The following is a 12,490-nucleotide window of genomic DNA, read 5'->3' as shown; positions in this document are numbered from 1 at the left end:
CCTCATTTTCTTTTTTGTAGTCCTCAGCTGGCCACCCCACTGTCTGGTCCTAGCCAGCCGGCTCTATCCAGATCCCGAGCCTCCCACCATCCGCCTCAGCGAGGCCCCTGCTACACTGCCTCTCTCCCCGCCTGTTTCTAGGCCCCTACTTCTGCCTACCTCTCCTTCCCTCCCGTACCCCCCTGCCAAATGTCTGTGTCTCTCTGTCTGTCTGCCAGAGGGGCCCGGCAGGCCACTGACGGTGAGGCTGGGATAGCTCACCTTGCAGCCAGGCCCTCTGGAGACCGGCCTCCTCTGGTGGAGACTAGGGAGCCTCACTCCCCCTTTGCCTTACATGAGGGGCTGGGGCCACAGCTGCCTCATGCACCCGCCTCAGCTCAGATCCAGACTGCCGGAAACCAGTGACAGCCACAGGCCCGGAACCTGTGGGGTTCAGGTCTTTCTCCTCCTGCGCAGCCCTAACCTACTCCAGCTCAGGACAGAGGGAGAACTGCTGGCTGCCCTGTTCCCCAGGCTGTAAGAAAGCAGTTGGCGTCTTTCCTCTCAGGGAGCCAGAATCCAGAACCTGATTCCTAGGGCAGTGGGTTTATGTCAGAAACCTAAATGGGCCCCTCCTATGGCTGAGCAGGGGGGAAACAGATAAGAAGCTGAAGCTTGGAACACGATCTACACTGTGACAAAGCCCCTGGCCCTGGATGCGCAGAGGAAGGCATCTAACCTTGATTTGGGGCCCCGGGAAGGCTTTCTGGAGGAGGTGACAGTTGGAGTGGGATCTAAAGGATATATAAGAGCTTTCTCGGGTTTCTTATTCCTCCTTTCCCTGTTCTCCGCTTCACACTGCAGTCAGAGTGCTCTGGGTAAGGGGTTAGTTGTGGAGTCAGACCTGCATTTGAGCTACATTTCAACCCTTCACTCTAAGTTCTAGAGTTCCTGAGTTTTACCTCAGGCCATATAGTGACTTTATCTGGGCCTCAAGTTTTCTCGCCTGTGAAAGAGGTGCACCACCAGCGCCTTTATCTGAGGATTGTAGGAAGAACTGAGCTAGCCTGCAAGGAGCTGGTCTGGGTCTTGCTGGCCCCCACCGTGCCACCCTCACAGAGCATCCCTGCCCCATCCCCCAGAGGTGGTTGAGTGGAAGGTTGGGTGGGGGCAGGCTCTGCCCTGTAACTGCCCTCCCCTTCCCCTGGGCATGTGTGGCACTGGGCCTTTGTGTTGGGAATGGAGTCAGGGGAGGCCTAGGCTGCAGGGTCTGGAGCATAAGGTCCTTTGTTCCCGGATAAAGGGCCTGCCGCCCCTTTGTGTGGAGATTAGCAGAGCCTTTAGGTGTGTGAACTGCCGCCGACCCCACTCTTGCCTGTGGTCAGCAACAGACACCTACCTCCAACTGGCTGACCTGACCTGACATCTTTGGGGCTGTGTCATTCCTAGAGATGGCTGCAGGGTCTTCTCTGGGGCAGGGCAGCTGAGAGGACTTGGGGGTGGGGGTGGGATGGGGTGGTGCCTGCTGAGAATCATTCTCTGGTGTCCTGCCCTTTCCTGGACAACCTCTTTCTCCCCATCCTGAGCATGGTCTCTGACCTTTGTTCTTCTTTCTGTTGCTCCCCAGAGACCCTCATGGACACAAAATGGGTGACTTCTGAGTTGGCATGGACATCTCATCCAGAAAGTGGGGTAAGCCTTCCCCACCGTCTCCGCTCAGTGTTGGTTGCCAGTTAGGCCACTCCCTACTCCAGCGTCCACCCCCTCGCCTCATCAGGGCCAGAGAAAGGCTGCCCGCTGCCTATCAGTTTCTCCTTCCGCGCCATTCCCATCCTCTGCATCTGTCGCCTTCCTTCTTTACCTGTGGGTGTTCCTCACCCTCTCAGCCTTCAGCCTGCCTGTACCCCACCACCACACACACACCATCTCTGTCCCATTCTGCCTCTGCCCACCCCTCAGCCTGCCTTCAGCCTATCCGCATCCCTTTCCTGCCTGACAGCGCCTTGCGTGTCTTCCCCAACCATCTCCCTCCTTCCTGGGTCCCAGGATAGGACCCTGGCTTGGGGACCAGGAACCTTGGTTCCAGATCTCTAACTTGCTTTGTGATTTCAGCAAGGCAGTTTACGCTTCTGGGCTTCCGTGTCTTCACTATTAAATTCCTGTAGTTCTGACATTTCTAAAATACCCTTATTAACCTCCCTGGGGGCGCGTGGGTGGCTCAGCCAGTTAAGTGTCTCACTTCTGCTCAGGTCAGGATCTTGAGATTCATGAGTTCAAACCCTGCGTTGGGTTCTGTGCTGACAGCTCAGAGCCTGGAGCCTGCTTCTGATTCTGTGTCTCCCTCTCTCTCTGCCCCTCCCCGCTTGTGCTCTCCCCGTCTCTCTCAAAAATAAGTAAATAAACTTTAAGAACAAACAAACAAAACAAAAACCTCCCTACATGGCCTTCACAACTGCACTAAGCTCTGAATCACTGGGGTAGGATGGCACTATAGGCCCTCATTCACCAGGCCTAACTGAGTGACCTTGGGCAAGTCTCTCCCTTTGAGGGTCTTGGCTTCCTCTTCTGGAGGGTGGGGACAACAGATGTACCTTCTCATTGAATTGTGGTGAAGGATAAATGTGATAGTGATCGCTCCATATTGGACATTGTTACAAGTCTATTATATGTATTAAACTGATTTGATTCCCTACTACTTCATTTACATCCATCCAGTCCCAGCCTCATTTTACAGACAATGAGACGGAGGTATAAAGATAACAAATATTATAGCTAATACTCCTATAATACTTATCAAATGCTCCGTTCAAAGTTCTTTATTCAGTTAAAGTCGTTTATTCCTTATACATCTTTATTCTTGCCGTGTTGCCAGTGGGGAAACGGTGGTACAAGGAGGTTAAGTGACTTAACCCATAGTCACACAGCAAGAACTGGGATCAGAACCCATGCAGTCTGTGCACTCAGCCACTACACCACAGAAACATCTCTGTGAAGTGAATACAGATCTGGGCATGTGGTACGCACCTGGCAAATGCTGGTGCTCATTCTGTCTTTTCTGCTTGGTCTATGCACAGTGGGAAGAGGTGAGTGGCTATGATGAGGCCATGAACCCCATCCGCACGTACCAGGTGTGTAACGTGCGAGAGTCAAGCCAGAACAACTGGCTCCGCACAGGGTTCATCTGGCGGCGAGACGTGCAACGGGTCTACGTGGAGCTCAAGTTCACCGTGCGTGACTGCAACAGCATCCCCAACATCCCTGGTTCCTGTAAAGAGACCTTCAACCTCTTCTACTATGAGGCTGACAGTGATGTGGCCTCGGCCTCCTCCCCCTTCTGGATGGAGAACCCCTACGTGAAGGTGGACACCATCGCACCCGATGAGAGCTTCTCACGGCTTGATGCTGGCCGCGTCAACACCAAGGTGCGAAGCTTTGGGCCTCTCTCCAAGGCCGGTTTCTACTTGGCCTTCCAGGACCAAGGTGCCTGCATGTCGCTCATCTCTGTGCGTGCCTTCTACAAGAAGTGTGCATCCACCACCGCAGGCTTTGCCCTTTTTCCCGAGACCCTCACGGGGGCTGAGCCCACGTCACTGGTCATCGCCCCCGGCACCTGCATCGCTAATGCTGTGGAGGTGTCAGTGCCACTCAAGCTCTACTGCAATGGCGATGGGGAATGGATGGTGCCTGTGGGAGCCTGTACCTGTGCCACCGGCCATGAGCCAGCTGCCAAGGAGTCCCAGTGCCGCCGTGAGTGGGGACTGACCTGGGGGAGGAGGGGAGGACTTGGGCCAAAGTCACCTGCTGCCTCCCACCTGCTACTTCCTACCTGTCAAGGAGGTCTGACATCAGGTCTGCGGCAGACAGAGAAGAAAGGGAAGTGGGGTATCAGGTGCATAGCATGTGGTGCAAGGGGGGAGATGAAAGAAAATGAGGAGACAGACCAGAATAACAAGAGGAAAAAATGGAACTCCAGAGAGACGAGGAGAAACGTGGAGAACCCTTGATAAGAGGCACCTGGTCAGAGAGTCCGGAAGCCAGCAGAGATGCCTGCTTTGTTTGACCCTAAGTGGACACTTCACCCTGGAAGTACTAGATGGGTCCCAGAGCTATGGGGACAGGGGCTGTGGGCACCTTATGCTTGTCCCTTTTACCCTGAGGTCTCATTTCCTTGAGAGGCAGTATATATAGCATAGGGGTCAGGGACCCAGTCCCTGAAGTCTGAGTCCTAACTCTGTCAGTTAGCACTTGTGGGATCTTGAGCAAGTTACTTAACTCTTTGAACCTTAGTTTCCTCATGTGCAAGATGGGGACAATAATGGTGATTGCTTTATAGACCTGGAGTGGGCTTCAGTAAGTCGATGCACGTGAAGCTCTTAGAACAGTGCCTGGCACATGGTGACACAAGCGCCACAGAGGTGTCAGCCTGGACTCTCTCAGGAGCCCTGGGACGCATGTGGACAGGGATTCCCTTTGTCCTTATTTCATGTGGGAGGAGATTAGGAGGCTTGTCCATGGTGGCTTGCCAAGACTCTTAAGACCTTACAGTGTACTAGACTTGCAGCTATAACACCGTTCACGAAGGGTTCTCACTTGAGCGTCATCACAATCCTGTAAGGTAGATCCCAGTTATCTCCCCTATTTTGCCAATAAGGAAACTGAGTCTCAGAGAACAACTGTACTCAAGGCGTCATAGCTGGGAATGTGGGAGCTGGGGCCACAGCCTCGTCCAGTGCTCTACCATGCGGGACAGGAAGCCAAGGGCATTGCCTTCCAACCCCTCTGCCCTGGTGCTTGCAGCCTGTAGCTCTGAGGGGTGGGAGCTGGCTCTTAGCACAGCCCTAGGTAGGAGGGAGCTGGCGGCCCAATCTGGCTGGGAGGCCCAGTGTTGGGTGTTGTCGTGGCAGGGTGAATAGTGCCTTGCCCGGCCCCTCTCCACTTCTCTATGGGAACCTGCCCCAGACTTCCTCTTCCTAAGTGGAGAAAGGGGGTGGGGGTGATGAGCCTGACAGCCTGAAGAGGGGCTAACACTCTGCAGGTCCCTGGCAGGAAATATATGCTGGTTCCCAAAGCAACCAGCCGGGCCTGGCCTCTGGCCCCTCCCCCACTGGCTCAAAAGATCTTGGGTGGAATATCCCCTAAGTGAGCGGAGCCCCAACTCTGGGCATTCCACATTCTAGTGACCTCCCCAGACATAGTCATATATGCATAGGGTGACCGCATGCTTTCATGTGTCCTGGGCAGGCCTGGCTTATGCTCATTATAACATGATTATTCCTAGTGTCCCTTTTCACTCTCAAAATATTCCAGTTTGAATAATAAATTATATGGCTGTCATAGATATGCAGAATGCCACAGCCCAAGTCCAGGGTCCCAAACATAGATGGCAGGAGAGGAAGCAGAGTAGAAGGGATGTTTGGGCATCCAGCCCTGGGCTCACTTGTGGATGCTTCGGGGCCTCTGAACTCCCGGTGACCCCAGCCTTCCTGTCTGCTGTCTTCTTTCTCACCCTTCTTCGGCCCCCACCCCTGACCAAGGGCAGAAAGGAGCTGCTGCCCTGCTCCTGGTGGGTGGGCAGAGAGGCTGGTCCTGTGAGTGCAGTTGTCCTGGGGTGGCCACGAGAGTCCTAGGAGTGATTTTCCTCAAGCTTCCGGGAGGAGTGGGAGCATCCTGGCAGAGTAGGGTGCTGCCGGCTTGCCAGTGGTCGCTTCCCCACCCCTCCTCTTCCTTTTCTCTCTTCCCTGCCTCGACAAGCCCAGGCTGCCCAGGTGATGGGGCTGACGTCTTCGCCCATGAGGCCCCAGGGTAGGGGTGGGGGGCCGGGGCGGGGAGGAATCCGCTGACGTGGGGTTTCCACGGGGCGAAAGGGCCTTTTGTAGCTGCACTGGAGTTAGGCAATCCCAGCGTGGCCCCCACAGTCTAGGAGGTGGAGGGGCCAAGTCCTGTGCTGGGGGAGAGCCAGATTCTCACGGATCTGAAGAGCGTGTCCATCCTCCTCTCCCCCGCAGCCTGTCCCCCTGGGAGTTACAAGGCAAAGCAGGGAGAGGGGCCCTGCCTCCCCTGCCCCCCCAACAGCCGCACCACCTCGCCAGCTGCCAGCATCTGCACGTGCCACAATAACTTCTACCGCGCAGATTCGGACTCTGCAGACAGTGCCTGTACCAGTGAGTGAACTCCCGGCCTTGCTCTCTCCTGCTCGGGGCCTTCCGTCCGGTGGGCCTAAACAGTTGGTTTCCATGAATATCCATTTTCCAGATAGGGAAACTGAGGCTTGGAGAGGTTAGATGTTGTGCTCTCTGGAAAGCGACTGGCCCCGAGCCAGAATCCAGGTCAGCTGGCTCAGCCTTTCCACCAACTCTGAATAAACGCCTACTAGCTCCTAGCCAGGCATCAGGAGCTGCTGGGGCCTCTAGTCCCTTGCTCCCTTCACTGTGTAGAATTACTGCTCCCTTGGCCCAATGCTAACCGTAGAGGGGGTCTCACATCCCTGGGGCAGTTTAGTGTCCTGCTTTGTCCCTGCTGTGGCCTTTGGTGCCAGGCATTGTGCCAGGCAGCCAGAGATGTGGAGGGGAATAAGATCTAGTCACAGTCCTAAAGGAGCTTGCAACCTGGTGGAGAAACAGATGTGAAAACAGATAATGATCATATAATGTGTTAAGTGCTGGGCTGGAAGGATGCCCAGGAATTGTGTTATGAGAGTGCAGAGGGCAGGAAGAGGAAGAATCAAGGAAGGCTTCCAAGTGGAGGTGATACCTCAAGTTGAGCCTTAAAGGCTAACTAGAGTCTTCTCAGCAAAGAAGTGTAAGAAAGATATCCTGCTTATTATAGCAGAGACCAGGCGAGGAGGTAGGAAGCAGCGGAAGCAGCTTGCAGTCTGCAGGAGCTCTGGGGGAAGGGTGGTGCTATGGCCCAAGCTCACTGCCCTCTCCCTCCACCTTCCCTCTAGCCGTGCCATCTCCTCCCCGGGGAGTGATCTCCAATGTGAATGAGACCTCGCTGATCCTTGAGTGGAGCGAGCCCCGGGACCTGGGTGGCCGGGATGACCTCCTGTACAACGTCATCTGCAAGAAGTGCCGTGGGGGCCCTGGGGCCGCGGGGGCCTCAGCCTGCTCTCGCTGTGATGACAATGTGGAGTTTGTGCCTCGGCAGCTGGGCCTGACAGAGCGCCGGGTCCACATCAGCCATCTGCTGGCCCACACGCGCTACACCTTTGAGGTGCAGGCAGTCAATGGCGTCTCGGGCAAGAGCCCTCTGCCGCCCCGCTACGCGGCTGTGAATATCACCACCAACCAGGCTGGTGAGGAGGGGACACAGGAGGGGAGGGCCTGGGTCATTTTCTCCCACGCAGAGTTTGGTTGCCCAGGGCTTGTCAATGGACCACCAGGGGTCCCTTGGGAACTGGGTCCTTGGGAAGGATGCCAGGGCCCGAGGAGCCCATGGTGAGCCCTCGCCCCCACTTCTTCCCACAGCCCCATCTGAAGTGCCTACGCTACATCTGCACAGCAGCTCAGGCAGCAGCCTGACCTTGTCCTGGGCACCCCCAGAGCGGCCCAACGGAGTCATCCTGGACTATGAGATGAAGTACTTTGAGAAGGTCAGAGCCTTGAGGGGCAGGAGGAGGCCTTGGGGCAAGAAGATTACCCCCAGATCGTGTCCAGGGGCCCTTGGGAGCCAGGTCTCGGGTACTGAGGCAGCCACAGGTGGGCTCGGGGCTGGCAGGGGCTGATGGGCCTCAGGACCCACCAAGGTGCCTCCATTACTCCTGGTGTTACAGAGTGAGGGCATTGCCTCTACGGTGACCAGCCAGAAGAACTCGGTGCAGCTGGACGGGCTGCGGCCCGATGCCCGCTATGTGGTCCAGGTCCGCGCCCGCACCGTGGCTGGCTATGGGCAGTACAGCCGTCCCGCTGAGTTTGAGACCACAAGCGAGAGAGGTACGTAGCCCACTGCGCCTGCTCCCGCTCACCTCATACTCTCCATCCCTCCGCTTAACAGTCCCCTCCTGGTCTCCAGGCTCTGGTGCCCAGCAGCTCCAGGAGCAGCTTCCCCTCATTGTGGGCTCTGCCACAGCTGGGCTTGTCTTCGTGGTGGCTGTCGTGGTCATCGCCGTCGTCTGCCTCAGGTACTCCCAGGCCCGGGTTGCTCCCATGGGGTGGCAAGAGCTTCCCTGTGGCACCCTAGAGCCCACATGCTGTGGGCCCGGTCTTTCCTTGCTGGAAGGCCCTCTCTAGTCCACGCCCATGTCCTCGTCCTGTCCCCTACCTGTTCCCTAGCAGATCCCCTGGGGGACAAAGTCCACTGAGCCCTGTGCCCGGAGACCCAGTGGCCGCTGTTACCACTGACTGTGGGGTCAGATGCCGGTCCATCCCCTGTGCGCCCTGCCCCTCTTGTGAGCCCGAGGGTTCCCTGAACAAAGGGAGCTCTTGGACTTGTCTCAGGCCTCGCCTCCACCCTGCCCCCTCCAGGAAGCAGCGGCATAGCTCTGATTCGGAGTACACAGAGAAGCTACAGCAGTACAGTGAGTTTGTCTCTTCACCCTGTTTCCTCCCCCACCCCCAGTTCCCTGGGTCCCTGCAGGGTTGGGAGATACCCTTTTCCCTGCCTGGGATTTCTTCCATTGTACTTCTGTCCAGACAGCCCGTCCTGCTTCCACTCAAGGGCTATTTCCTGAGCCCCTACCTCACTCCTGCTAGCCCCAGAGATGAGTGAGAAGTGACCCCTTTCCTCTAAGGCAGTTAATCCTTTGACAAGATACGTACACATGGGGAAAAAAAATGAGAGAGCAATTAAGTGTTAAGCTGGGTGTTCCTGCTATCAAAGCCAGTAAGAGTTCAGAAAAGAGGAAGCCTTCCTGGAGGAGGTGGCCTTGGGCTGAGCTGTGCCAGGCGGGTTGAGCAGGATTTAGAGAGGTGGGAGAGAGCATTCCTGGCTAGAGGAGCCTGTGGAAGACAGTGGGTGGGGTGGGGAGAGTGCCCGACTGTGGGGGCAGTGAGAAGACTGGTTTGACAGCTGCTGGGGAGCCAAGGCTGGGTAGTTGTGGCCAGTCGTCAGAGGGTCGTGAAAGGCAGGCAGAGGAGTTTGGACTTGACTCCACCATAGGTAATCCGAAAGGCTCTCAAGCTGCGGAGTAATACAATGCAAGTATTGTTGTAGGAAGACAGGTATGCTGGATAGATTGGTGGGAAAAGTCCAGAGGCAGAGAGCCCAGCTGGGAGACTATTGCAAGAGTCTGAGTGAAGGCCTGGATAAGGTCAGAGGCAGTGGGAATGAGGGGAAGAAAGAATCTGAGAGAGGTTTTGACATGATGAGAGATGAGAGAGAAAGAAGAATAAGAATCCTAGGTGTCTAGCCTTTATGGTCACTAGTTCCCACGGATGGGATGGTGGGGAGGGTGGGGAGGGGGCCAGTTGGGGCACCAACAGAGAGGAATATGGAGCAGACCCAGCAAGGGAGAGTGTGAAATGTGCTCCCATCAGGGCAAGAGCATGGGGCAGTACCCTAGGCCTGAGGGTGCAGCCTGAGAGTTCCCTCACTGTCCCCAGCCCCCCAGCTCAAAGATCTGGCCCCTCTCATGGTCACCTTTTCTTCCTCTAGTTGCTCCTGGAATGAAGGTTTATATTGACCCTTTTACCTACGAGGACCCTAATGAGGCAGTACGGGAGTTTGCCAAGGAAATCGATGTGTCCTGTGTCAAGATAGAGGAGGTGATTGGAGCTGGTGAGTCCCCCTGGGGCATGGTGGGAAGGAGAGGCCGGGAGTTATGCTGGGGAGGGGCTGGCATGCACTGGCGACAGGGCCAATCCTAGTAGCCACTTCCTACTTGTGCCTTTTGCCCTGCAGGGGAATTTGGGGAAGTGTGTCGGGGTCGGCTGAAGCAGCCAGGCCGCAGGGAGGTGTTTGTGGCCATCAAGACGCTGAAGGTGGGCTACACGGAGAGGCAGCGGCGGGACTTCCTAAGTGAGGCCTCCATCATGGGTCAGTTTGACCACCCCAACATAATCCGGCTAGAGGGCGTGGTCACTAAAAGTCGGCCAGTCATGATTCTCACCGAGTTCATGGAGAACTGTGCCCTGGACTCCTTCCTCCGGGTAAGAGCCGGCTCCCAACCCTCTTCCCTCCTCCTCCAGAGAGCTGGGTAGGGCAAACCACACCCTCCCACAAGGTTAGACAGACCCTACCCTCTTCAAGTGTACAAATATTCACCAAGGTAGCATGGTGCAGGGCCTCAGAGCCAGAAAGACCGGAGTTCTCATCCTGACTCTGCCCTCTACTGTCTGTGTGACCTCAGGCTTTACCTAACCTCTCCGAGTCTGAGCTCCCTGGGTTGTAAAATGAGAGTGGTCAGAGCTATTCAGATCCTCACTGGGGCTCACTGGGATGTCGTACACGCACAGGTGGACAGGCAGGAAGGTCATGGGCAGGCCCTGGGCTAGTAGGGAAGTGATGGGCCCGGCTGAGCCTGCATGTTGCCTCTAGCTCAACGACGGACAGTTCACAGTCATCCAGCTGGTGGGCATGTTGCGGGGCATTGCGGCTGGCATGAAATACCTGTCCGAGATGAACTACGTGCACCGAGACCTGGCTGCCCGCAACATTCTTGTCAACAGCAATTTGGTCTGCAAAGTCTCAGACTTCGGCCTCTCCCGCTTCCTGGAGGATGATCCTTCTGATCCTACCTACACCAGCTCCCTGGTANAAGAGCCCTGAGTCATAGGGTGAAGGGCGTGTGCCCCCCCCACCAGGGCGGGAAGATCCCCATCCGCTGGACTGCCCCAGAGGCCATAGCCTATCGGAAGTTCACCTCTGCTAGTGACGTTTGGAGCTATGGAATCGTCATGTGGGAGGTCATGAGCTATGGAGAGCGACCCTACTGGGACATGAGCAACCAGGATGTGAGTGGGGCCAGCCAGAGCGCTCAGGTGGGTGGGAGCCCTTGAGGAGCGAAGCGGTGCCTCACTCCAGGTTTCCCTATTCTCTGTTCAGGTCATCAATGCCGTAGAGCAGGATTACCGGCTGCCCCCACCCATGGACTGCCCCACAGCACTGCACCAGCTCATGCTGGACTGCTGGGTGCGGGACCGGAACCTCAGGCCCAAATTCTCCCAGATTGTCAACACCCTGGACAAGCTCATCCGAAATGCTGCCAGCCTCAAGGTCATTGCCAGTGCCCAGTCAGGGTCAGTATCTCCGCCTCTTTTCTGACTCTGCTTTTGAGGCAGCAGCCCTATCCCTGCTTCCCTTGCCATCAGGATTCACCAAGTCTCACTTCTCCCCACAGCATGTCACAGCCCCTCCTAGACCGCACGGTCCCGGATTACACGACCTTCACGACAGTCGGTGATTGGCTAGATGCCATCAAGATGGGGCGGTACAAGGAGAGCTTTGTCAGTGCGGGCTTTGCATCCTTTGACCTGGTGGCTCAGATGACCGCAGAGTGAGTGTGCCTCAGATTTGGTGGGGTAGGGCAGGGGGACCTGAGCAGGGCCCAGAGTGGTGGGCAGGAGGGGAGGGACTGACCGTGCCCTTGGTCCATCTGCAGAGACCTGCTCCGGATCGGGGTCACCTTGGCTGGCCACCAGAAGAAGATTCTTAGCAGTATCCAGGACATGCGGCTGCAGATGAACCAGACACTGCCCGTGCAGGTCTGACACCTGACTCCCACTGGGTGGGTACCCCCCCCCCCAAGGACTGTGCAGGGACTCTGACCAGCCGGCTGGACTTTTGGACTTTTGGATGCCTGGCCTTAGGCTGTGGCCCAGAAGATGGAAGTTTGGGGAAGGCCCAAGCTGGGACTTCTCCTACAGGCCTGTGCTCCCTCCCCAGGAAATGTGTCCCAAACCTCTTCATATTGAAGATGGATTAGGAGAGGGAGTGCTGACCCCTCCCCAAGCCCCTCAGGGCCCAGGCCTTCCTGCTCTCCAGTGGGGGATCCCCACCACCTCAGACTTCGCTGTTCTTCAGTGCTGAAGGTCCTGGCAGGGTCAGGTGGAGGATAAGCCTGGGTTCTTTAGGGCCCAGCCCTGGTAGGGGTCTGGCCCCCCAGGTAGGCAGAGAGCAGTCCCTCCCTCAGGAACTGGAGGAGGGGACTCCGGGAATGGGGAAATGTGACACCCCATCCTGAAGCCAGCTGGCACCTCCAGTTTGCACAGGGACTTGTTCTGGGGGCTGAGGGCCCTGCCCCACCCCCGCCCTTGGTGCTGTCATAAAAGGGCAGGCAGGGGCAGGCTGAGGAGTAGCCCCTTGCCCCCCAGAGACTGACTCTCAGAGCCAGAGTTTGGATGTGTATGTGAGTGTGTTTGTGTGTGTGTGTGTGTGTGTGTGTGTGTGTGTGTGTGTGTCTGTGCATGCACTGGCCTGCACAGAGAGCATGGGTGAGCGTGAAAAAGCTTGGCCCAGTGCCCTGCGGTAGGGCCAGCTGGGCCGTCAGTGGAATAAAGGCAATAAGAAGATTGTCTTGCCCCTTCTCTTTGCACTTCCTGAGGCGGGATTCCCTCATGCCCTCAGATTCACAGTC

The 12,490-nt window shown here is 56.6% G+C and overlaps 1 protein-coding gene across 1 annotated transcript; it reads left to right on the top strand.

The window, feature by feature from the left end:
• Positions 1 to 1,610: 1,610 nt before the first annotated feature.
• On the top strand, positions 1,611 to 12,012 carry EPHB3 (EPH receptor B3). Its single transcript, XM_077754440.1, has 15 exons — positions 1,611 to 1,671; positions 3,054 to 3,726; positions 5,985 to 6,140; positions 6,923 to 7,273; positions 7,446 to 7,570; positions 7,751 to 7,910; positions 7,990 to 8,098; positions 8,442 to 8,494; positions 9,571 to 9,693; positions 9,817 to 10,064; positions 10,453 to 10,668; positions 10,719 to 10,868; positions 10,960 to 11,153; positions 11,255 to 11,410; positions 11,516 to 12,012. The coding sequence occupies exons 1-15, from the start codon at positions 1,615 to 1,617 to the stop codon at positions 11,622 to 11,624; spliced, it is 2,880 nt and encodes a 959-aa protein (XP_077610566.1). The 5' UTR covers positions 1,611 to 1,614; the 3' UTR covers positions 11,625 to 12,012.
• Positions 12,013 to 12,490: the final 478 nt, after the last annotated feature.

The sequence above is a fragment of the Crocuta crocuta genome, unplaced genomic scaffold (genome assembly GCF_008692635.1).
Source record: "Crocuta crocuta isolate KB4526 unplaced genomic scaffold, BGI_CrCroc_1.0 scaffold70, whole genome shotgun sequence".
Classification (NCBI taxonomy): domain Eukaryota; kingdom Metazoa; phylum Chordata; class Mammalia; order Carnivora; family Hyaenidae; genus Crocuta; species Crocuta crocuta.
This window is presented reverse-complemented; position numbering and strand designations above follow the sequence as displayed.

Excerpts from the sequence above, each read along its gene's own strand:
- EPHB3 (XM_077754440.1), top strand. The coding sequence starts at position 1,615 with ATGGACACAAAATGGGTGACTTCTGAGTTGGCATGGACATCTCATCCA. Across the intron at positions 1,672-3,053 it reads CATCTCATCCAGAAAGTGGG|TGGGAAGAGGTGAGTGGCTA; the intron begins GTAAGCCTTCCC and ends GTCTATGCACAG. Across the intron at positions 6,141-6,922 it reads TGCAGACAGTGCCTGTACCA|CCGTGCCATCTCCTCCCCGG; the intron begins GTGAGTGAACTC and ends CCTTCCCTCTAG.